This window comes from Haemaphysalis longicornis, unplaced genomic scaffold (genome assembly GCF_048455015.1).
Source record: "Haemaphysalis longicornis isolate Haplotype H1 unplaced genomic scaffold, Haemaphysalis longicornis Haplotype H1 scaffold_4, whole genome shotgun sequence".
Classification (NCBI taxonomy): domain Eukaryota; kingdom Metazoa; phylum Arthropoda; class Arachnida; order Ixodida; family Ixodidae; genus Haemaphysalis; species Haemaphysalis longicornis.
The window spans coordinates 148,304,512-148,330,803 of NW_027526361.1; the positions used below are offsets into that span (position 1 = coordinate 148,304,512).

At 44.5% G+C, this 26,292-nt stretch overlaps 1 protein-coding gene across 1 annotated transcript in view; it reads right to left on the reverse strand.

Annotated features, from left to right (window-relative positions):
* The window catches only part of LOC144180041 (ATP-binding cassette sub-family A member 17-like), a 65,107-nt gene that overhangs the window by 24,772 nt on the left and 14,043 nt on the right, over window positions 1–26,292 (reverse strand). The window contains exons 2-3 of the mRNA XM_077708448.1: window positions 14,921–15,393; window positions 13,503–13,628 (exon numbers count right to left, since the gene is read on the reverse strand). Of these exons, the coding sequence (XP_077564574.1) occupies window positions 13,503–13,628; window positions 14,921–15,393 (599 nt within the window). The remainder of the gene's footprint in view (window positions 1–13,502; window positions 13,629–14,920; window positions 15,394–26,292) is intronic.

The following is a 26,292-nucleotide window of genomic DNA, read 5'->3' on the forward strand; positions in this document are numbered from 1 at the left end:
AAGAAGGGTAAGAAGTCTGCTTGCCGCAGAAAAACCCGCTGTAGGGTTTCTCTACGCAATGCTTTCCAACGTCCGGCTCGCGCACGTGTGCAGCGTCCGCCGAACAAGCCAAGGCGACACAAGGACTTGGAACCGGATGGCGACGAGCTGAGTGGCGCGAGGGGATGCTTGACCCCATCGCCCGGCGCCTCTAACAATACGCCCGCTTAGGGAAAGCTACCGTGGAAGTAGAAAAGCCCTGCTCCACAGTCGGCACGTCCGTCTGGACAAGAAGGATCGCTCAAAGAGGAAGCGCAAGTATGTTACCAAGCCCGGCGACGGCAGGGTGACAAAGTGAAAGCGCACATCGCAGTTGTACGGCGGCAAGAGACACCGGCGGTATTTCTTTGGACAACTAAAGGAAGTGACAGCGGCACTGCTGATTGACAGCCATTGCAGTTAATCGCTGCTATGCAGAACCGCGGTGTAGTGATGCCAGCGCCGGTGGACCCCGTCGGGCGATGACCCCCCTCCCTTCTCGTCGCTTTGCCATGCCCCCAAGCCGTCGGCGGAGTGGCAGCCCTTTGGGACGGCCTTGCCGGTGACCTTCTACGCGGCTTTTGGAAAGACTCGTTTCCTCCCGACTTTCTGGGGCGGCGGACTTTCTGAGCGGGGGTCGAAATCCAAATTGGTACGTGTATTGCTGTGTGGGGGCTGCTTCGCTTGTGACCGAATGCGCAATTTTGCTTAGTTTGTCCGGAGCTGCGGCCAAGAGCGGTCGCATCAAGACTTGCTCTCGTCGAAGTTTCTGGGCGCCAGAGCCAGACGAATTGCTCGCCAACCGCGCGGCGGTTCGGCACTCTTTTTGGCCCCTCCGGCTTTGGCCCCCGGGCGTTGGACCTTTAGACGCTGAATCGTTCTTGGGGTGGCGTTAGAACAGCACACGACGCAAGGGCTCGCGACAGAAGAGCACAGACATAACAGCACGGCGTCAACAGAACAGGTGACAAAAGCGCCCAGCGTCAGAACGGCACGTGACCGAAGAGCACCGCGACAAAAGGGCACAGTGACAGAACAGCAAGCTTTTTGGAACGACTTAATGGGAACTTAGTTTTTAACGTATGTGCGAACATTATATGTTCTCTATGAGTTTGTCTTCCCATTCCGTAACTCTTTCTGGGAAAAACTGTTACAATTTTGTCCCCTTTGTTTAGTGTATTTTTATAGTATGTCTCTGTTATTTCTCAGCTTTAATAGCAGTCGCACTTTTAGTTTTGGAGTAAGCACAAGACAATGATATTGACCTTGCGTCTAACCTTTTACCTACATATTCCGCAGAAATATTTGGAAAACAGGTTAAGCCCCTTTGCAATGAGTTACCAATTAGCCTTGTTTCCTTTCCTGTAAAACGTGTTAACCACATTATAACATTAGAATATTTGCTGCTTCTGTAGGGGTAAAAATACTCCTTCCTATAATTTTATGTCCATGTTGAGTGTTTTTCCCGAAAATTGCGCTTCCAAGTGTATTCCGGCTCTCACGCTGAGGGCACAATGTCTCCTTCCAAACCAAATTGCCTTAGTTATTAAAATATGCAGGATGCTTGTAATCAATAAAAATCGGTGTATAAAAAAACTTGTCTTTGAATAATTATTCAGCAGTAAAAAATAGCACCGACATCTGCGGAAAACTATTCAGACACCGATAGAAAGCGCACTATTCTAGAACCACAAATTTAAAAAACGAAAGGCAAAACATTGGCCGTCATAAAATCTGAGTAAGCAAAAAAAAAGACTGTCCCGAGCAGTGAGTTCGGTTCTCAAATGCTTTTACTACAGTACGCTGTTTGACGACCGTTGCCATGGCAGAAAGCTAACGCTCGCACAAGAAAACACCCAGAGTACCCCTATTTTGCATAAACTTGTCCCAAATTTCAACCGAGGTTTTGTTTACTTTTAAACAACAAAGTTTGTAAAAATAATAAGTTACACTACTCATTTTTGAAGTAGCCCCATGATTTTTCAGGCTATTATTATAACAGGATAATTGAAATAAACCTGGCACGATGATCTCGTGTCATCAGAATGTTAAAATAAAATTAAGAACAGCAATTATAATAACGATACGAAGAAGAATGTCAGCAATAGTCTATTTGTTTTCAGCGCCCAGGAACTACGGTCACGTCTTAGTACTGGCACACTAACACAAATAATAAAACTATTGAGCTATTGTTTTTTCCACCCCTACAAAAGTCTCCACTTATCACAGTTCTTTTTAATAGATTCAAATATTTTCCACCCTTGCTGTTCCGATTGAACATGGAGCTGCCGGGAAATGTGGAAACTCGGCACTACATCCTGCGACTCAGCACTGCCTACACAAATTCTTTCTTGTTCCAAAATAACTGCAAATTCGCAATCCTGCATATCCGGAGTGTCCGAGGAAGATGTTTCGCGCATGTTTTCAGATAGTCCAGTATACTCGCGGCAACGCCGTGAACTGTACTACAAACTGCCCGTTGCGAACCATCGTGCAGTGTGTCTAGAAACTCTATTAGGTTGATGGCTCGACGCTGGCCGTGAATATAAGATTGTCCGTGGTTTAAATGCTTTCTTCACCTCAACAGGTATCGCGACAAATTATTAAACGACTGTGTAAGCATTCCACCACGAATCCGTCAATACGAACCGGGGAGGACATTCATAGACACCAAATGGACCTCAGGAACTTTGTCGTGTACTTGTGGTTTCTTTAACCGGGTCTATGACAATTCATTGGCTGACTTGGAGTAGCAAGAGGTTTACTGTCTGCCAACCCGTAATCTGAATGAGATAGTTCATCTACCAACCTACCTATTTTCGAGAAGACCTTGATGGATTCCTCGGCAAAAAAAAATTCTCAAGATAGCTTGGCTAAGGCCGAGGAACGAGTGCATGGCGTGGCTTACACTGAATGCACATTACCTGTCCAAATATTAATAACAAATATCATGATGTTTCTGCAAATGTGTACCTTGTAAAAAGATTGAAAAATAAACTTTCACTGGATACAAGAATGGAGAAATTATAGTAACACGAGCACAAAATTTGAAATGATAGTGAACACCGTTTACAAAAAGAAAAAATATCAAGAAAATACAAACAGTACAATGAATTTGTAGTGACGGATGATTGAATGAATGTACAAGAGTGACTGCGAAAAATACAAGACAGGATTCGATCTTTGGCTCTAACATAAGATAAAAGACATTCAGTTTAGCAGTTGCAAACTAAACAGTATAAACGCAGATACTACGGGAAAGAACTCAAACAGGAAAAACAGCAGAAGTCATTCAAGTTTGATGAGTTAGTATCATTTCCACAAAGCACCACTGGATTTCCTTAAACGAAAACTTGTTTACTAGTTTATATCTATTTAAGATGTCTGGAAGGTTGTGCAGCAACTATTGTAGTTCGGAGGTCGCAAGAAAGCGTGGTATGTGCCAAATGTCAGTACTGAGCATGTTTGCGTGTGCTCAGCGAGTTAGTATGGTGTTGCCGGTGTAAAACAATGTTTGACGCAATGCATGAAAAATCGGGTACATAGACGGACTGCGCTTTGTGACTGACCGCTGCTACAACGAGACCCTTGTCACCGCTGAGGAAGGGACCGACCTGGTTCTTAAAACTTGGGAATGTTGGTTAATGCTTTCCTCGGGAGATCGCGATTTTGTTTCTTTGAAATTTCAGATACCACGTAATAAAAGCTTTAATTCGCTAATATCTTTGAAAACTTGCCTCAGCCGAACGTTTCATGCACGGCACGTTCATACTCGGAGTTGGCGTCGTGAAACATACAGTCTGGCTCTTCGGTTTCTGCCCACCGCGATGTGGGTATGGCGTTCTGCCGAGGAGCAAAAGGACGTGGGTTCGATCCTGGCCACGGTGGCTGCTTTTCAAATGAATTTACAAAGTGAACGCCCTTGTGTAGCCGTATGAATGCATGCAAAGGAACCCCAGGTGCTCTAAATAATTAGGAGCGCCTCGTTGCCGAAGTGTAGCGACAGCTGCTCACAAATACCAAACAACCGGGAGAACGCTATTTGTGACGTTAAGTAAGATAGTGTTGGCGAACACTGGTTTAGACAAACGAAAGGCTGCTGAAAATATACTGGAGATCTGTGCCGCATGCATACGTATTTATGCTCGTTCTGAATAGAAAGGCTAAGAGAAGAGATATCTACGGAAAATATGCAGCCACTCACAAGTTTCAACATCAATGAAATGAAGAACGTACCCACAAAATACCGTTTTTTAGGAAAGCTACAATACGTAGTTGCTACAATTGGTAAGCACAGGGCCCTTTCCCCCGTTCTAAGAAACAAAAAGAATATGCAAAATAACGTGCAATAATTGCGGCCCCCTCGAAAGCCTCGCTTTCCTGAAAACACCAGAGAGGGGTTTGATGGCAGATTAGCTCCGGGTGCAAGACTAGTTACGCCCCTGCCCCCAGCTGTTGCAATGCTCTGCTTTGGAAGCTTGCACTTTTGTCGCGAGTGGTTCTATGGTAGTTCTATCCTGTTGCTTGCTATTTTCTCTCTGCGCTAATCTGTCGTGTGCGTTCTTGTCGCTGGGCCCCTCTGTCGCTGTGGTATTCTGTCGCGCGCTGTTTTACCGCGTGCTGTTTTGACGCCGTGCTCAAATGTGGGTGCTCTTGTGTGGTGTGCCCCCGTGTCGCGTGCTTTTCGGTCTGTATACCTCGTTATTGGGTCACTTGATACCACTAGAAGTTCCTTATGCTTTGAGGTGAGTTCAAGGCCAAGTTTCGTTATGCATGTTTTCTGGCTGCCCACTTCCGTAAGTAGCTCAACGAGCATGTAGGATGTGGAGGTGTCGTATGTACCTTCTGTTCATACTGTAATATAATCATAGATTCTAAAGTGGGCTGATGTTTGTGTTGTAAAGTTTTGGCTGACTTTGCTACAGCGATGTTCAAGAGTTCCGGCTCGAGCGTAGAATCCTGCGGTATACCTTTGCCAATGGAGCCGGCATTAGGTGTCCACGCAAGCAGCGTGGTGCTGAGTAGAACGGCTAGGTTGTGGAGATAGCATCGGAATAAAAGTTCTGATTTCTTGCTGGGAAAGGTTCGGGACAGAACAATCGGATCGTCATTTGATCTACTATGTCGAATGCTTCACGGGGGTCTATAGTAAGCACTTAGTCAGGAAGTCTTCGGTCATACGGGAACCTGCCGATTACTCTTATTAAAATCTGGCACCGATTGTGTATTATCAGATACAGACGAATCCCGGTTTCGCCTGGTGAACCAACGGATTCACATATTCCAATTGTTATTGTAGTCAGTTGGTAGTCACACGCTCAACCAGTTTACATAACGGGAATGTAAACGATATGGGTCGAAGGTTGCTGATGGCAGAAGGATCTTTTGGGGGCTTTGGAAGGAGATTTACCAGGGTTGGCTTCATGGTGTAGGTAATTTCACCCGTGTTTCACGAATGGATTATGTCGCGAAGATGGTTTTGCAGTGGAGGCTCAGAAAGGTTACGGATGTGTTGCCACGTAACTCCAAGTCCTGGGAAAATCTTTTAATTTTGTTGTATGGCGATGCGAAGTTTTGCCGTCGTCAAAGGGTTGTCTAGGGCTGTGTCGTCCATGCAGTTAGAGAGGTTTGTACGTGCGACGTTGCATACTTGCTAAAGGGAAAATTTTTTTCATAATCTCACATATTACCGTCTTCGGTTATGCAGTGGGAGCGTTGAGGAGAGGGGAACGCGTAGTTTGCGCTTTCCTGCCATGCCTGAGTACAATCGCCAAAGTTTAGAATGTGTGCTCCTTTTTTCTATGGTTCAGCATATTTCTTGGCAATGTTCATTAGCCACCTTTTTTACATATTCTTGAATCAGTTTGTATTCGTGCCGTAGTTTCACTTGGCCGCATTGACGTTTCCCTAGTGGCTGTATTAACGAGTGAGGTTTCTGCAAAGGTTATACAGGCTTGCCAGATGGCTGTCCATACAAGTGGGGTCTCGGAGCAATTGATCCACTCGTTCAAGGTTAGGGCTGCATTCTGAATACGCCTTCTGAAAGAATGTATGTTGCCGGGTATCATGATTCCTTCGACCTCCATCCCGGCCGCCGACAAGCCCGAAGCCAAGCACATGAGAATATTTGTGGAAAAAGAACAGATGTCGCCTATACGGATGCTAGTACCTACCCTAATGGTCAACACAAAGTAGCCGCAGTCACCACAAAGGGCGCCCTCATTACGTGTGCATCAATCAAGACATCATCAACCTGGGTTGCCGAGGAGCTAGCTATAGCATTAGCCCTCATGCACACGAAGTACCCAATCATTATCACGAATTCCCAAGCTGCCTGTCGAAGCTTCTTAGCCGGGAGTGTGGCGCCTTTTACTTTAAAGCTACTTTTACCTCATCAACCGCGTCGTAAAGTTAATATCATCTGGACTCCTGGCCATTCCTCCCTGACGGGCAACAACGTTGCTCATCAGCAAACCTGCGCCCTCTCTCTCCAGGCTTCCGAGGAGACCACATCGTCAATCCCGCTCGCGACGTATCAAGACATCACGCAATATTACCGGTCTGACAGACAACACTTCCCTCCCCTCACCCTGCGCTATCCAAGGAAGAAAAATCGCTGCTCCGCAGACTACAAACCAATACCTTTCCTCACCCAGTTCGCCTGCATCATATGTTTCCAACTCAATACTCTGCTCTATGTCAGTTTTGCTCACAACCCGGAACTCTAGCTCATATTATATTACAGTGTGTATGCACTCCCAAACTTCCACCTCTCCGATCCCCTCTTCCCACCCCTGAGCTGTGGGACAACCTGATGACCAGCGACCATCTGGACGTCCAGCAGCTCCTGGCATCCAGAGCGCTCTCTGCTCACTTGATGGATTCCCGTACTAGGGAACCACTCCCACTTTAGAAAGCTCGAATAAACGTTTCTCTCTCTCTCTCTCTCTCTCTTTTCAAAATTTTACGAAAGGCGGTCAGGTTTGTCAGTTCCGAAGTATTTGCCCTGATGGTAACTGATCACTGTCTCACGTAGGTTACTGCCTTTTCCACGTAGTTTTAGACCTGGAGTTGCGAATGTGAAGTCTGGAGAGGTGTCTTTCTGGAATGAGTGCAATCCTATTCTTGGTGATTCATTTGGGCCAGACAACCACACCAGCCTGTACATCTCCATTGTTGTTTCAATGATGTTCGAGTATCTGCAGATACGTTGTCCCACGTTGTGGTTTGAGCGTTGAAGTCTCGTGAGCATGGTAGAAGATGGGAGCCTGAGTTTGGCGATCAGTTGAAAAGATGTGTAGAGCAGATCCAGTTATGTGATTGTAGTAAAACAAGGCGACAAGAAGTGCTTTTCCATTGCGTAGTCTGCTGGGGATTACTACTGTTTCGTGTTGTAGCGTACGACCACGGAGTTTGATCTGATGGGATCCAATTTCTTTTCAAACCTGTACTAGCGCGTACCCAGGGGCTTGAAGCACAGGATTTGGTGGAGTGTTGGCTTGCATGTTCTTACAGCGTCCGAGTTCTCAACATGTTCACTGAGTATAGCACTGCTTCGGGGTTCTTGAACAAGAATAAACAGCGGCACACGTGTTTGAATCTTCTGGCAAAAGCTTGGTAAATTTTGAGAAACGTCTCGACATTTCTATTGCAGCACAATGTGTGCAGCCATTATAGATCTTGGGCATTGCTAGTTGGAAGCATTTTTCAACGTGTTTCTCCTTGGTGTTCTTGTTGTAGCTCACTTTTGGTGGTCTATAGGCTGTTGTATGCGTTAGGTTAGAATCCAGAAGGATGCGAATCCGGATTATATCGTCTTGCGTAGCAGCCCGTTCTTTCTTGACGACGGATGAAATAGCATTGGGAAATTCCTTGAGTTCAGGTTCAATGCTTGACTGAGACTGACTGAAGACTAAGGCGCTAAAAACGGGACCACAAGAACCACATAAAAACATGAACGGTATCAATTCTAAGCAAACGTTTTTTCTGGAAACCTTTGGTTAAACCTACTGTTTTGACATCATCAAGTCGTCACAAGAACGTGGGCAAACCGACACGTGACCATCTAAGAACGCGATATCCTTGGCCCACAATGCAACTCACAGTGCAGTGAGGCACTTGTCTTTCGCTTTATGAATGAAATACGACTCTACAATCTCTCTTGTTTATGTCTAACCTATTTCAGGAATGTGGCAAGTCGAAATGTCGGAGTGCCGTCCGCACATGTGGACACCCGCGTTGTTCTTGATTTCCCAGCACTGTTGCGTGCTCTGCCTTTGAATCATCTACTTGTCTAGCCAACAGAATATTTCTTACAACTTATGGGAACGTCGTACACGACTACCAAGGTGCAAACTGTGTAAAACTCCACGTGATCCCTTCAGAAAAATTGCTGGTCCCTTTTTGTGATTATACGACAGACGTCAGCCAATTTCTAGTGCGCGCTGAAAACAACAATGCATCCTACTTTTTGTGGAAGTCTTTTGACGCGGTACGAAATCCTGTGCCATTACTAAATACTATAAAAGTTTTGTTTTTTCTACTTTCTTTTGCACATCCCATCCTTGGGTTTTCATTCGATATTTTGTAGTAGTGCTTCACAGACACGATGTACAACGGCCGAAAGTAATTTCGGTTTGCTTAGGCGGACATTTGTTCATTGAAGGCCGAAAGGAATTTCGGTTTGCTTAGGCGGACATTTGTTCATTCAAGGCAACTTGGAATACGTAAGCGTACACCTAGTTTAACGCTGCTGTGACAAACATCATGTCCTCAACCAGTTTTACTTCGTGTGAGCGCCATAAAAGGGAATCGCGGCTTATTGGCGCGTGACTGGTGCTGCCATCATATGTGTGTGTTTTTAAATGTCATCCTCCGACCAAAGAACCCCAGACACCACTTGGCAGCTCCCACGTGAAGCTAAGCGATTTTGATGAACTGAGACAGGTGTCAATCACGCCATACTGCATCATTCAAGCTGCTGCTCGCAACTTTATTAACCGCATCAATATAGTCAGCCACACATCTAAGTACGGTGAGGTGGTGCGCATCTGTCAGTTTCGTCTCTACGCTCTTGTCAATGGCACTCAAATAACTATCCGACAGAACGGCCGCTGGAAATTACATGTGGTTGAACACAACATCCATCTTCAATTCCACAACAGTACACTGAAGGTAAAGGTGAAAAAGTTGTAACAAACTGTCACTGCTAACAACGGTTTTACCGTTAAATTTGATTTCCCCACAACCATCTGCCCTGTTTTACAAGGCACTGCATAACCCATCATGGTGAACACAGTAGTGCAAGTCTTCAACATTCACAGAAAAAGGTTGCACTCCATTCGAGCTACTTTCTTCTAGTAGTTGTTAAACTTTATCGTAACTCTGTACCAGGATGGTATTAGAGGCAGGAATTACGGAGGGGGTGGAGATGACGCTGTAGCATAACGTGAGCCTCCCAGATAGCCTCCACAGCCATTATTCGCACTTTCCAGCAACGGTGGCGCCGCCGCGTGCCTTTTTTCCGAAGCTGTTTGTAGATGATCGGCGTCGCGGGCGAAGGCAGCCGGATCGTTTGGAAACGTGGGGATTGAGAACGCAAAACAAAAAGCAATCGAATGTGCTGTGTACCGCAGTATAGAAATCGCTCACTGCTGGGAAATGCCAGCGTTCATACCTTTCTTAGAGATTAGAAAGCCTGAAAGGTTTGGATAACTATGCTCCGCATTGGAAAAGGTGTCAGCAACACAATGGGGTTAGCAGTAGTCACTTCACGAAAGCTCACTTCTTCTGGAGCAATATTCGTAAGTTCGCTCTCTCGTTATTGATGGTGAGTTTTTCGTGCAGGTTGAATGTGTCGTTTATTAATAGATGGTTTGCAGTCACTGAAACTGTGGTTGAAGAAGGGCACCGTGCCTCCACATAACATTCCTATGCGCACGCACGATAAGAAAGTGAAGCCAAGAGCCAACAGGAGAACGTCATTGTTCTTTTATTCACGCGCTGGTTTCTTTTAATAAATGCTGCATTCCAGTTGCATTTTGTGCTTTGTTGGGTTGTTTGTGCCTCGTTCTCTTTCTAGCATTATGTGTGATTACTGTTTTGAACTTACTGCTATTTTTTTTTATTTCTCACCCCCCCCCCCTCAGGAGTGTGCGATGTAGGCATTTGTTATAAATAAATAAACTTTTTATTGCGGCATCGTCGTTTCCGACAGCGCGCTGAAAGCACAGCACGGCTGATGTAACAGGCCCTGCCGCAGAGGCGTCAGCGTTTGATATTTAGTTTCGGTATTTTTATTATTACCTGTAACCTGCATGAACGCCGTTGGATCTTTCCTTGTAAAAACATCCCCAAAAAGTATAATTTACTCGCATTATTCGCACTTAACCCGACACAATTGCGCGAGTGGCAATGTTCGGTTGCATTTACCGAGCTCTGCTTGGCGCCTGATAAATATTCCTAAAGTGTGCTTGAACAATTTTATGAGCATGGATAGAAGTGTAACATCATTTATAGAACCTGCAGTGCCAACAAACGTCCACGCAGTGCGGTTGGCTGGTGACGCCATTCGGTTGCAGGTAATTCATCCATGCATGTCATCTTTGGCCTCCTGATGCCGCAAGGCACTGTGTGACTGGCGTTATAAACTGCTTCGCCTTTGACAAAGCACCTTTGTAGTCTCATCGGCACGAGAAAAAATGGTCTGAAGAGACACTAATGGGCCCGGATCGGCTTTTTCCTACAGACGCGCGTGTTTACGCGACGTCCCGATCATCGTCCCGTCCTACATTTTGGATACCCTATCGCGCCACCTATAATCACTGGAAAGTGCGAATAGCCCAGAATGGGTGTGGAAAACGCCTGACGAGCAACACGGGATGTAGTGGACGCACTGCTCATATCTGTGAGTACCATGCCGACGCAAAAATTCTCTTGGGTTGATTGTTGGTGCTGTCAGTCAGGAAAAGTGCAGATCGTGCAGGCAAATAAGCAGAGTGGTTTTCTGATCCCTCTGGTGAGAGCATAGCCAGACAAATGCCTTAAGCGCGGGTGCCCTTGGAGCATAAAAAATAGAAAGCAAGGGCCCCTGATGTCAAGTTAGAGTCCCTCATAATGGCGATGACCGAGGCAGTGACTGAGTTCTTGAACTACCTGAACAGCCAAGACACACAAGCCTGAGTGCTCGTTCCGGGCTACGTTGCCTAGGACGGCTACCTGCCCAACTCAGGTTGGGATATGCCTAGAGTGTAATCCTTGTCTCCTGCCCCTACAAGGTCTATTTGAGGTGCGGAGTTTGGATGAAGTGGTACAACTTCAAGAAGAATGGAGCTGAAATAGAGCGCATGGTTTTTCTATGGATGCTGTAGACTTGTAGTACAGTGTTCATGAAGAGTTACTCAGTGCCCTGTGAAGCAAGGTAGATGATATAGGTAAAATAAATTTTAATAGAAAAACCAGTGTTTCAGTGAGTTTCTTAGAACGTGTTTACTTTCACCCACAGTGTACTCTTGTAGAATTTGAAACATAAATGTTCAACGGCAAATAATTTTTATACGGCGTCGCAAGCTCATATATTTTCGGATGTATTTAAAGTGCCTTTTATAAGTGCGCAAAGACGGAACTGACAAATGGGCATCACCTCACCATACATAGAAATGTAGATGACTATGTGGTCGTGGTAATGAAGTTGCCAGATCCAGGAAGAATGATTAGGCAAATGGCAAGATTGAGATGTTTGTGAGCTTTTCTAAATTGCTAAGACTTGCATAGGAGTTGCCAAGTAACAACTGTCTATGGTTTCTTGATCTGAGGCTGTCATTTTAGAACACACAAGTTTGTTGGCAATACCAGCCACGAACCCATAAGCCGCGTATACACTTTGATAGCGCTCACTCAATGTTAAGAAAACAGGATGTGATCATGAAATGGATCGTGCGCTCACTTGTCATTAGATGCTTTGAATGAACAGATAACCCTTATAGCAGACGGGATTCCATACTGCGGTTGTTTCGGGTGTTTGCAATGCACTGCTGCGAAAAATCAGGCAAAAACCAAAGTATGGTGGCCGGAAAAATAAATTAAAAAAAAGGTTAGTATTTCCTATTGACACAGGATCTCGCATAACCTAAATAAAACTCGCACAGAGGTGGATTGCTATTGTTATTTTCAGCGCGCAGTGCAAATTGGTAAAAGTTTGTTGTATGACGACGAAAAAGAAGCCGCAATCTCGCTCCAAGAAGCTTGCAGAGTTTAACACAGATTGCATCAGGGTAGTTGAGTAGGAGATTCCCGTGAGTTGTAGCATATCTTATATTGCCCAGACAGGCAGATGCTTCAAACAGAGCGCGCGCGGGCATTGTTGGGCATGAAGATCAACGCTGGTGAACCATGGGTGGCCATTGCATCAGGTTCCCTGTGCAAGGGGCAAACTGTATTGCGATCATTCAAAACGTCACATTGTTGAAACGTGTAAGAGATAAGCGAGAAAGAGACATTTTAGAGGCGTACTTCATTCAGGAGGCGGGAGACAAGCACCTCGATGCGCCTTCAGTTGCATTGTCGGTCAATCAAAGCGAGTTCTTAGGTGGCCACGTGTGATTGCAGACGTTGGTGGTGTGACAACTTGATGAAGTCAAAATGATGTGTTTAACCAAGGGTTTTCAGAAATATAGTTTAGTTGAGAATTGCGCCATTCACCACAAAACTACTCGTAACACAGCGCTCTCGCCGACGCCAAGCGTGCTGGTCGTGGACACAATAAATATGCAGCTGCGGGAATAATTCACGGTAAGAGGAAAAGAAGGAGTGAGTGTCTTTACCTATCGACGGGCTCACTTCAGTAGCTTTTAATGGGGGACAAAGTGGGTTACCGTCTGCACTGTTGCTGTAGTGGTGGCCGATGTTACGTTTCACAGGTGGTCGTAAGGGTGGCCGCAAAATACCGGCCCTGTTAGAAACGCGATTACAACATAATTTAACTCTGTTTCCCTTTCAAAATAAGGTTCCTGGTATGGAGGAGGAAAATTAAGGTATCTCAAGAGGCGTTAAAATAAATTACCTCTGGAGCCGTGTCATAGTAGAGAAGGAAGCATACTGAAAAAAAGTCCCCCTTCTTCTGGTTCTAGTTCATATGAAAGCAAAGCAGTGCATGAGAATGTTGCATTGTGGTCTAAAACACGCTATTTGCTAAAACCTGAATAAACAACTTCAGTCCGAGAAGCTTCAAAACTTCAAGTTTCAAACATTTACTACATCGTTTCTATTATTACGCTAGATTGGATAGGTACGTAAAAACAAAAACTGGTAACACGAATACGGGTATATCCTATGTTTGTTGCCACCATTACTGACTCCTGTCAGAGTGGAACAATGTTTAGTGCATAGGCATTGCACTTGAGAAAAACCGCAGGGTGTATCTGCGACACCTTCTCGAACGCTATGAAAAAATACTGGTGGGGATACCTAGAAAACTTTTCACCTACCTCCAATGGCGAACACGCCCATCATTACAGAGTGAGCGCTGCTGTCCGATTCGATACGGTCCGTAATGAAGTAGGGTAGCAGTATTCCCAGGGGCGCGAATGAGACGACGATAACCCCTAGAGCTCCTGCAGGAGATTCGAAGAGATATGCCCAATTAGGAACAGAAACGCTATGCCAAAGTCGTTTTACAGAAAAGGGAATGTTGGTTTCTGACTGCGACCAACTGTACCGACCACCTTACGAGAGAATGGAGAGCCCTCGTCGGTTTACGAGGTAGATCTTAAATAAGGGATGCTTCCTAATTGAAGAAGATGAAGTAAGATAGGAGACCATAAAAGGCACGAATTGGTTACACGCTGTTCGTTCTTGTTCTGACTCAGTGAGCGAAATGGCGCAAACTTGCTTTCATTTTACACCAAAGCTGTATACAGTTACACTCCGGCTGAAGTCGATGTCAGTTCGTCTATGCTTCACGTGGACACTAAGAACTTGCCCTTTCCATTGAATTTCTTGTGAATGCTGTCTAACAGCCATATAATGTAGCCCCTTGAAAACATTACTCTGAACTTGGCTGCAATGAGGACTCTGTCCTTACTCCGAGCTTCGGTTACACTCCATAAGTACATACCTCACAGCGAAGCTGTAGACACAGAATTCCAGCCTGCTGTAAATGTAGGGTCATCTATAGAGGCAATGAGGCTCGAGAAAACAGCTGTGGCCCGTGTTTTATGCCAACCATAAAAATGTAAGAATTCCTTTGACGGCTGGCAAGTTATGTACGGAAAAACCAGCCAATGCGACAACGACGGGTTACATGAACACTGTGCATTTCCCAACTCTCATGGATCTGGCCATCTCGATTTTCCATAGCGCTAGTGCAGGTGAGCGCCACTTTTTTAAAATGTAACTATCATTACAGAGGGAGAGAGAGAGAGTAAGGGAGACACTTGTATGGTTTTAAATCATACCGCAACAAGAAAAAAATTCTGTCAATGTACCTTCGATAAGCTTTAGCGACAAAGAGACCGCCGTTTTAGAAGGCTGCTGATCTGGCTTACCCGGTGATTTGAGGCTGGCTTGTAATGTTTATATTAGAAAAAAAATTATTTTGTTCTCGAAGGAAGCATTGTGCATGTGTAGGCGGCTGGTTGTTCGTAGGGCGTGTTCTTCTTCAATTATATGTTTGTTGATAGTCTAGAGTGTGTATTCTCGTTTCTTCGCCTAGTGTGTTTGTTGTGTTTTTCGCTGGTTTCCCCACAACCTCAGCATGAACCGGCGAGCCCAGCAAACCACACGGCTACAGCATGCTTTCCTTTGACACAGAAAAGATGGCTCGCTCCTCCGGAATATTGCCATTTAACGCATACAAGTCGCGCGTTGGCTGACTGCTTATAATAATCATGATTCTGCACCTCACCCGTTGTCAGTGATGAAAGCTGCTGCAGGATGGCAAACGTCCCGTATATGGTCGCCATAGGAATGAGGTAGAATAAGAAGTCAAAGAAGAAGTCCGCTTTAAGGTACACGCATCCCGAAACACCGGTCATGAGCTGCAGGCCCCGGGCGCCATTGTGCGCCTCTGCGGCCGGGAACACGACAAACGAGGACAGGATCAGACCAAAACTGATCGTAACGATGCAGCCCCAGTAGAGCCAGTTCTCGAGGACCAGTTCCCGCAGCTCCTGCAGTCGCTGCTTCCTTTCTTGATCGGTGGGGGTGTCTTCTCTCTTCTCTTGAGGACGATCCTCCTCCGGAAGTGGGTACAGGGCCACGTCGGTGGTTATGGACGAGAGCGCGTTACCGGAGTACGTGCGGAGAAGCGCCGTGTGTACCAAATTTTTGACGATGGGTAAGCCGAAGAGGTTAATCGGGTTGTGCCAGACTTGAATTCTGCGTAGAAGTAAAATAAAAACCACATTTTATGCAGTGTAGTGAGTTTGAGCTTTGCGGAGGAGCAGCCAAGAAGTTCCTGTTGTACGGTAACACCCCATGTTTGAAAATTCGGTAGCTTGAAATAAAGCCGTGGAAGTGTGCGTGGGCACAACCATTGGCCTTGTGAAGTAGTTATTTCAATATCTATGTGCGACCTTTCCAGCCAGAGAATTCATTGCCGCACGCGCGGCTGTTAATGAACGGAATATAACTTCAACGAAGACGTTTCACCTGCGCACAAAGACAGAAGACGAAGCGTATATTGCTGCATCTACACTAATTACTAACTTTCTGGCCCTGGCGGTGTCAGCTCACTCTGCGAGATCAACCTTGATTTAGTATATTTAAAACAAAACCAAATTACTTGTCTGCGCTGGCCAAGTTCTTCAAGAATGCGTATTCAGCTTCAGTTTCAGTTTCGGTTTATTGTTGCTACTCAAACGTTACAGAGCATAAATATTCCTTGGAGGTCCCATAGTTATAGGCTAGGAAAATACCTCCTACCAATAAGTACAAACAAAGTGCTAACAGCAGTAACATTCCAAAAAAACACAAAGAACACGTTTACACAAACGAGTCAAATATTGTTAATAGCAAATGAAATCCACAGTAGATATAGCCATACTACCACAGAGTGACCTTAAGCTACAAATTCGACAATACCTTCGTAGGAAATGGCAAACACACTGGGATGAACAGACAGACAACAAACTACATGTAATAAAGCCACACTTGGGACGGTACACATCTGACTCACACAACAGACACACGGAAGTCGCCTTGGGTAGGCTGCGGATAGGGCACACCCATGCGACGCACTCGTATCTGCTGACGGGATCTTCTAGAGCCCAGTGCAGCAGGTGCGGAGAGGCCCTATCCGTAGTGCACATAGTAATCACATGCAAGGCACTTCACACAACACGACACAAACACTTCAGAGAACTCTACAGACAACATATTCCCCTACATCCATCGTTTTTTTTAGGTGACGAAGCCATTGTTTCCGTGAAACGTGTGTTTGAGTATTTGTCAGAAGTCAAGTTTTTAAACCTCATTTCCTATCACGCATCATGAAATCTGGCCCTATACACCAGCCATGCTCATTGTCGTTTTGTGATTTTACTTTTGTTTTGCTGATTTTACTTAGTGTTTAAGGTATCACCTCTCATATACGACTATTGTTTTGGCGCTCTTTGCCCCAGTTGGCCTTGCGCCATAAACATCAAACCATCGTCATCATCAGCAAATGAAATCATGACACAAAAGATTATATAAAAAAGATAATCAGGCACATACCACATGTATGCGTACATAATAACAGTCATTATGGCAACATGATCCGGCGAAGCTACCTCTTAAACGAAATAATTGAGGGGGATGATTTACTAGTTGGGGGGGGGGTTAATTCCACAATGATGTCGCCAAAACGTTGGCAGTAAATTGGCCATAGGTAGTCTGAGGTTTGTGTAAAAGATAGCTATTGTGCTGTGAGAATTGAATGGCACCGAAATGCGGAGTTTGGTCTCTAAATATAACAAAATAGGTAAATTTTTTTTGCACAATAATATGTTAAGAAGCAAACAGAGTATTTATTTAAATCACCAATTGACAAAATAAATCTGCGAAGTAATAATAATGCATTACATGTGAAATGGCTGCATGTGGTTATTCTCAAAACTTAGTTTGTATCTGATGTACAGGTGCCAACTGAGTTTGATATGTGTTGCCCCGTAAATAAACGAAATAGAAAATGTGGCTGTGAAGGAATGTGCACTAAAGTGAAATAAATACGTGTTCATTAAAATAGCATACGACTAAAATCAGTATTCTGAAGCCATCGGCCACTTTAAGTCTAGTAGTGATATATGATTTGTAAACTTTAAATACCTGTAGATTTTGAGGCCAAGAATGGTGGCCTGGTGATTAGCATGAAGCAAATTCAGACCAACGATAATGGATGGCTTTTCAGAACAGTGTTAAGCGTTACAAAAAATCACGAACTGTGAATTTGTACCATTTGTATTGTGGATACTATCACTACAGCAGTTAATGATTTTAGCTGCATCAGTATTTAGGTGAGGTACTAGCGGATAGAACAACGTCTTAGAAGAATAAATTGTCGCATAATCAGCGTATAAAATACAACTAGAATATTTCATCAGGTCTGGAAGGTCGTCAATGCGGCACATAGTGTTAGAATGTGAGGGTATCCAACCAAATCTACATGAGGGAAATATTCGGCCTCCAGAAGCCCTAGGATTCAAGGGTGTAGCACAGAGGAAGTTCACTTCGAGGCTGTCGAGGCGACGAGAAGAAGATTCGAATGCTGGCGGACGAGAAGCAGAGAGGGGAATATTGCCTAGGATAGTTACCCCTTTTAACAGAAAAACGGCATTTTGTGCCTAATAAGGTTTTTTTGCCTGGCCAAAGCAGCGCTAGTATTACACTAAGACTATGAAACGTGGGTATATTAGTCGTTTTTGGTGAGATGACATGTTAACACCCCACTGAAAAGGGGAAACCAATAGCAATCATCATAATCATGAATGCGACAAATAAAATGAGCCCCAAAATTGAGCCTTGTGGGACTCTAATGTTAGCCATTCTGGCACAGGAATGAACATCAGAAAGAGAGACCGCATACTTTCGATTATGAAAGTAACTGCAAATTAGGAAAAGTGCTGGGACACATACACCTATAGGGTTTAGTTTTGCTAATATTATGCCATTTCATTAATCGAGGATAAGTAAACAGGGCCCCGGTAAGTCTACATTCGACAATGGCATTTTAAGATGATCAGTGCGAGTAAGCTAATTCAGTAGAGTACCAGTTCGAAAGCAGAATTGATTGGGTGACAAAAAAGCAAATTGTGAGAACTAGCAACTTAAACGTTACACAAACAGTTTTTCAATATATTTACTGAAGACGAAATAGCAATGGGGCGGTAGTTCATCAACAATATTTTGCTACCATTTTTGAACACAGAAAAAATTTTGGCTATCTTAAGGCAACTAGGAAAGACGCCAGTTTTCCTGATATTTGAAAGTGCGTTAATTATAAGATGTGCTATGCAGTTTCAAATGAGAAGGATTAAAGTTGTTTAAGCCAGAACTCGTGTTTTCTAGACTCAAAATGGTCATGCGAACTTCTTCTGGGGAAACTGGACTGAGAAAAAACTGTGGGGGAGACAGTCAAAGTGTTGTCAATAGGAAGAGAGAGACGTGGCTGATTAGGATAGAAGGCATCGACGAAGGTATTAGCAATGGCGGACGGATTTTTTAAAATGTGCTAACCAACCTAAAGAGCAGGTATAGGGACGTTTGACGGTGTTTATCTAAAAATTAGTTATATGTTTTCACTGATTTCTTGAATCGTTATCAGCAAGTTCAGTTTTCTTTCCTAATTCTTCTTCTTAGCGTTTTTGATTGATTGATTGATTGTGGGGTTTAACGCTCCGACGCAACGCAGGCGATGAGGCGCGCCGTAGTGGAGGGCTCCGGATTAATTTTGACCACCTGGGGATCTTTATCGTGCGCCGAAATCTCGTACACACGGGCGTTTTTGCTTTTCGCCTCCATCAGAAAAGCGGCCGCCGCGGCCGGGAATCGAACCCGCGACCTCGTGCTCAGCAGCCCAACTCTTAGCGTTTTTGAGAAGCCTACCAAAAACATTCGAGTAGCGCTTATGACACGCCAGCACGGTCAGATTGAATGGCTTTTTTCTTTAAAATATCTTTCCTGCACACGCATTCCAAAAACCTCTCGGTCCTCCATGTAAATATAGGTGAAGTAAAGCTTATCTTGGTCGTAGTAATTATGACTGATTCAACAATAGCGTGAGCAATTGTTACAAAATATTTCAAAAGAAACCTCAGGGTTCTTTTGCACCATAACAGGGCAACAATTGGAATCAGCACTTGTATTCACAAATAAAACGCTGTCCATAGTTCTTTTCGAACGTGCGTATCCTGACGTTTCACATTACCCTCTATACGCATAAATATTTGGTAATGATCAGTTAATGAAACTTCAATGACACCATACCCAGAAATGGCCGAGAGGTTGGACAATGCGTGATCAATTAATGTATCGTGTCCGACAATATTTCAGCTAGTCGGTATACTTATAAGGAATTGAATGACATGTCCAATCAAAGTATCTTCAACAGCAGCATGAGATGAATTGTTGATGTCTAATAGATTGATGTGGACGTCACCCACAACAATGATGTTTAGTCGTTCCAGTGAGAGAGTGTGCACAATGCGGTTTAACTAAACAAAAATCAGAAATTGATGATGAAGGAGCGATAAATAGACCGGGCAGTTGGGCTTCTGGCATCAATATCTCGAAATGATGCGTCAAGCTCAATCCGCACAGGCTCGCTATTTAGTTGATTATTAGATGCGACGCATCTCATTCACTGGCATCGTCCCTGCATCCATCCGGCGTTGTTGTCGGCGTCCACCCCTCACCCATTCTTCTCGCCGCGCTAGCTGCGCTCTCCGCCGCTCACCCCCTCTCCTCTTCGATAGCGAACACTCTCTCGCGAGGGGCATTGGATTGGATTCGATTGGCTTGGCTTGGCTTGGCTTGGCTTGGATTATATTGGATTGGATTGGATTGGAACTCTGCGGTGCTTCGCATCACCTCAGGGTTCCCCTCGGGAAGATGGTGTAATTTTTTTATACGTCCGGACACCTGGAATATTGTAATTTATCGCCAATAAAAACAGCAGCGGCGCAATGACCACTGTCACTGCGGTGAGACTATTCGGCTGTACAATATGAAAAAGAGTAAATGTTGCTATCAGCTTCATTTAACCAAGTTTGAAGTGGCGAGTGAGCGATGCTGGGAAGGTAGTTATATCATCACCCTAAGGAAACATCGTCTTGTTGTCGGGTGTTAGATTATCAATAATGAAGATAAGCTCCTTGTTCTCTCCAGCGAAACGAAAATTCCTGACCCCCAACCTAGGCTTGCGAGCCTTCACCAGAAATGTAGTTTTCTTAGCGCGTTGGTAGAACCTTGCAATGATTTTTTGATGACCAGATGTAGTGGGAGTACAATGTGCAATGTGGAGTTCGACCAAAGAAAGAAGGAATGCAGCCTTTTTACCCATGGCAGTTACAAGTGAAGCGCAGTCGCCCTGATTAAAAAACGGCACTCCTGTGATGTTAGCATTGTCTATACTACATATTGTTTCATCTCAGGAATGCGTTTTTTAAGAACTTCATTTTATTACAGAAAAACGTTGTTTGAGGCTAAAAGCTCGGCTTGGTGGGTGCGCGTATTCTCAACAATGCAATAGGGATGACAAATGGCGTTTTAAGTGGAGCTTGAAGCCAAATGAAAGAAGCTGTAGTAACGAAAAGGATAATAAGATAATGTTAGAGCTAAAAAACAAGTCCCAGATTAGTGCAATGAGTTTAAATGTATAAATACGAGCACTACAACTGAAGTTTATCTAGCTAGGCATGCGTGGTCATAGGCTTTAGAAAAGCACGCAAGATTTTTCTATGCAGGGACAGAAAGTTTTAATTTCCTTATGAGCAATTCTAATGCCTTTAAAATATCTGCAAGGCTTGCACTACCAGCCTTATGTTTCTTGTTAGGCTCTAGGGGTGGGGTCATTTAGGGGAACCAACAAAATTATGTTTCTGCTAGGCATAAAAAAACCAGGACTGAAAGGTTTAAAAAGTTTCGGGGCAACGGTCTTTTTCAAGCGTAGTCTGCGTGTCCCCTACTCTGAAAAAATTGGTTACAGCTGTGCCTACTATAGATAAACCAAAATATAAATATATGAATTAAGGGCTTGTAATATATGCAGATGTCCGTCCAGGAACTGTGCTTAAGAAACTATGCCGTAGTCTCATAAAATAAAAAATGGTGGGAAACAGCATGCAGACGAGCTCCCTTAGGTCTGAGAAATGAAATACTAGAAATGAACGTTTGCTCCTTGCTTGGACAAGTTGTCAATGTTGATACGAAAAAAAGCTGCCAGCGAAGAGTTTGTATTGGCTTGAGTAAATTTAGTAAGCACTTGTAACAAATAGCCGCTCGTGGACTGATGGGCATAATAGTAATTGTACTTCGCGTATTGGCCACTGGAAAAATACATAAGGCCTTAGAAAACACTTCTAAGGAATTTGATATACCATAAAAAGTACTATGGTAGATTCAACACTTGTCCTTAGAAAACAAGCGCAGTGGATTAGGTAACAAGCTCCTGCCGAAACAGCATTAGGCGCATGCACAGGAAAGCTGGTTGCGACAATGAATGCGGAGCCCAGAGAATCAATAGAATACACGTCTAACCAAATAACCGCGAAGAACGTGAAAAAAAAAACTAAATAAACACATAAAAATACGCCCACACAGTTTATCGGGATGATCGGACCACTTAAAGTTCTGTTATATCCAGGAAATTGCCAACCATGGGCAGGTAACACCATGAACGGTCATTGATATTTGTGGCAAAAAAAGTTCCTGTTTCGTTCTTTTTTTTCTAGTGACATGCGGATACCGCGGGAGGGAAGCGATCTCAAGAATTGGCTGAAACGGTTGCTCGGGAGGTTGTATTTTAGGTGTGCTGTTCTGGTGCGATGAGAAGACAAGACACTGCAGTGCTGGCAACGAGATGCAGGGCTACAACAGTGCGGTCAAAGCGGCATTATTACCACTAGCGTTGATATTAACGCCCTGCACGGGTTCCCAAGGGCAAAGAGGGGCAGGGTACACGATCCCGGAAATTTATGTGTTCAGAAATCCTGAATAGAAAATAGGGCGTTGCACAAAACGTTCATAGCATGATAAGTTCTTTCGGACAAACCGTTCAACAGTGCGAGAATAAAATCACCGACAGCGTGAGGCAACCTGCATTCCCCTACGCCGCGGAGGAAGGGATTCAAATAACGCAACCATGCAAGACAAGAGACAAGCAGAGAAATTCACCAACGTTGTCAACTGTCCCCTAACAAGGGTGCAAGAGTCCGAAGCAGTGCAAGGCGTAAGAGACAGTTCGAAGCCAGTCTAATGGGTTGAGGCGGATGCAAAACAAAGCGTCTCAAGCGTCAAGGATTAAGATTACTTTGTTAACCCGAGTCGGAAGAAAGGCGCGACAGGAGTTGAAATAGACATTTTTTCCTTCACATCATCACCATCTTAATCATCTTCCTACATAGTTCACCTGCGGATCAAAGGCCTCTCATGGTGTGGAAGCAGGCTTGGTTGCTCCTTTTGAAACCGCTCACGGAGGAGGAATACTGCTGTTTTGGAGGAGCTCAAGAAACAATAAATGGGTAGTTTTGGAGCAAGTTTGGAGCTCTAAAAGGCAATGTTGGGAGCAGCGAATGTCTGTTTGGGAGCTCATTTTGGAGTATAAAGTTATTTATTTGTCGTTTCTCGGGTGAGGTAAACAGACACAAAACATTTAAGTAGCTTTTATTCAACATTGGCTCAATACGGAGATTTGTTTGCGACCACATAAAAACATACATTTCCAGAATTAGAGCGTCAGAGCTGACGGCGCAATCACCAAGAAAAACTAAAGATAAGCTATGCTTTGAATATAAACACCTAACTAGACTTTAGCCAAGAGAAAAAACCCATTACAGTCAAGACAAACAACCAGAAGAAGGGGTAATGATCTGCCAAGTACCTAAAATAGGCGTTCTTAAAATTTGCCCCTGAGGAAGAACAAATGTGGGGAAGCAGTTAATAGGAAAAGAATCTAACAGAAAACAAGATACTACCTTTGCTATACCTTACTAGACTCCGAAAAATTAAATAATAAATGTTCTCGTTCCCAAAACCAAAGGAAGAGAATATCCTTGCGTATTATTCGCACTTATGACCAAATACAGTAAAGCCCGCTTATATCGAACACGGATATATAGAATTATTGCCTATATCGAACCCTTGTATAATTCTGGTAAAAATTACATCCATTTAAAACTTTTTATATCGAACGCGATTTTGCTCACAATGGATTTATCGAACTCTCCCGCGCGGGATTTTTCGCTCACCTTAGGAATGCGGCACGCTTTCCCGCAATACATCGGCGTGCAGCAATTGCGCGGGTGTCGCTTGCGACTCCCGCGCCAGCTCGGCGCTTGCAAACCGAGGAAGTTGTACTATTCAACCTCCTTGGGCCAAACCGGCCATGGCAGAGTGGACCAGCTCCACGCATGCATGCCGTTGGAGCCGAAAGCGCCACATTGGGCGCTGCGGGCTGTGGTGTAACGGAACTTCAAGTCTGCGCCACTCGCTGCCCGCACTTGCTCGATTCGCTGGGTTCGCCGACATTCGCTTATATCCATGCTTGCCTCCGCTCTTCGAAGACGCCGAGGAATCTGTAACTCTTCCGAGCACGAGCGAAGGCGTCGCTGACGTGGCCCTGCTACGGCGATACTGCCGTGCCATTGAGGGCAGCTGTCTTGCGCTTGTCGACTGTTGAGACACCGTGGAGCAAGCAGTCACCAGCAACGCGTTGTGATCCAAGAAGCAGGCTACACTCACGCAGTTCTTCCGCCCCAATAAATTAATTTTTTCTTTCCGAGAAAGTGTCGTATCAATAGTGAACTGGAGGGTGGCAAGAGCTCAGCGTTAGCTCGTGACTCCGTTGGCGAGGTTGCTCTCATATAAGTTTTTTGTTGCACTTTCTATATGGAATTTTTGCTATATCGAACTATTTTACAATCCTCGCGCTGTTCGATATAAACGGGGTTTACTGTAGTATACGTCCCTGTAAGCAAAAATGCTGTGCAACTGGGCCCTGTTAAGCATGACAAATGTACCAATGTTTATCAACTTGTTTTTTCGATTGGAAAGAGAGCCTCCCTTTCAACCCCCCCCCCCCCCCCCCCCCGCTGCAGGAAGCAGGAAACAGGCGGTGTTACGCAAGACACACCAACGGAGCCGATTACTTGCACATCACTGCTAGCGCACGACGCCATAAATCACAGCTGAACAAATGACTCGCTACCTTAGTAATGATGATGATGATGGTTGGGTTTTTATGGCGCAAGGCCGACTAAGGGCAAAGAGCGCCAGAGAAAAGTTTATTTAATGCAGTGAAGTGGTTACCACATAAAGGTTAAAAAAAGTCAACCGAACATAGCAAAATCAGTTAAAGATAATGACGGAATCTTGAAGCGCTAGGACACAAGGGACAAGCGAGTGGGACAACACAATGCGCTACTTCCAACAGTTTTATTAGCAGGCGAAAACACATATATATGCACATGACCACTGGCCCACGTCATATTACATTCTTACACGTCACACTCCATTCAGAAAATCACGCTCTTTCTTCGATAAGGCGACAGACGCAGTACTAACACAATCGCGGCCCGCTTTCGCTATCATGTCAGCTTCTATTATTTCTCGCGTAAGCTGATTCTTAGGTTTGGCGACAACTGCGCAGTTGTCGAACAGGGGCTTGCAACCATGCTGCTTACAGTGTGACGCAAGCCATCCCCCCGTGTTGTTTTTTACATTATTGCCGTGTTTACGGAGACGATCATTTAGGCACCGCCCTGTTTGGCAGATATACCTTTTCCCACAGTCCAACGGAAGGCTGTAAACAACGCCTTCTGCGCAAGCCACAAAGCGATTTAAGTGCTTTTTGTTGCACCTCGGTCTCGTGGGAAGGCTGGGGTCAGTCAGTTTGCAAAGCTTGCCCAATTTGTTGGGTGCCGAAAAAACGACCCTTACTTTTGACCGCTCGGATATCTTTTTCAAATTGTGAGAAAGTTTGTGCACGTAGGGTATAACCGCCGTTTTTCACTTTTCGATGGGCGTTGCCTTAAACTCACCGTTGCCTCTTTTTTTCTTTTCCTTGAGCAATGATTCCGCTACTGAAACTAACATATGTTTGGGGTACCCTGCCTGAGACAAGCGCGCATCTTGATTGCCAAGGCTCTGACTCATTAAATGAGGACAAGATTTATTTAAGGCATTTGCGAAGCATAATTTCACGATTCCTCTTTTCACGAGCTTCGAATGCGCATAGTTGTGTGGGAGGAGCGGCTTATTTGCTCGTGGTGCGTAGCTCCAGCAGACATGTTTATCTTTAAATGAAATACATAAATCTAAAAACCGGATTTACCCTTTGTCGGGAAGTTAATGAGTTCTAGCGGTGCTAGGCACTGCCTAACTTTTTTAATACATTGAAAGCCTCCGACTCAAACATGTCACGAATGCAATTAAGAACAATTAAATAATCATCAACAAACCTAAAGATCCTAAAAACCGACGTCCCTGCAAGGGACGTCCCTGCAACCGACGTCCCTTCTCTTGCAGGGACATCGGTTGTTAGGATCTTTATGTTTGTTGATGATTATTTAATTGTTCTTAATTGCAAGCGTGACATGTTTGAGTCGGAGGCTTTCAATGTATTAACAAAAGTTAGGCAGTACCTCGCACCGCGAGAACTAACTCATGAACTTCCCGACAATGGGTCAATCCGGTTTTTAGATTTATGTATTTCATTTAAAGATAAACATGTCTGCTGGAGCTACGCACCACGAGCAAATAAGCCGCTCCTCCCCTACAACTCTGCGCATTCCAAGCTCGTGAAAAGAGGAATCGTGAAATTATGCTTCGCAAATGCCTTAAATAAATCTTGTCTTTATTTAATGAGTCAGAGCCTTGGCAATCAAGATGCGCGCTTGTCTCAGGCAGGGTACCCCAAACATGTGTTAGTTTCAGTAGCGGAATCATTGCTCAAGGAAAAAAAAAAAGAGGCAACGGTGAGTTTGAGGCAACGCCCATCGAAAAGCAAAAAACGGCGGTTATACCCTACGTGCACAAACTTTCTCACAATTTGAAAAAGATAGCCGAGCGGTCAAAAGTAAG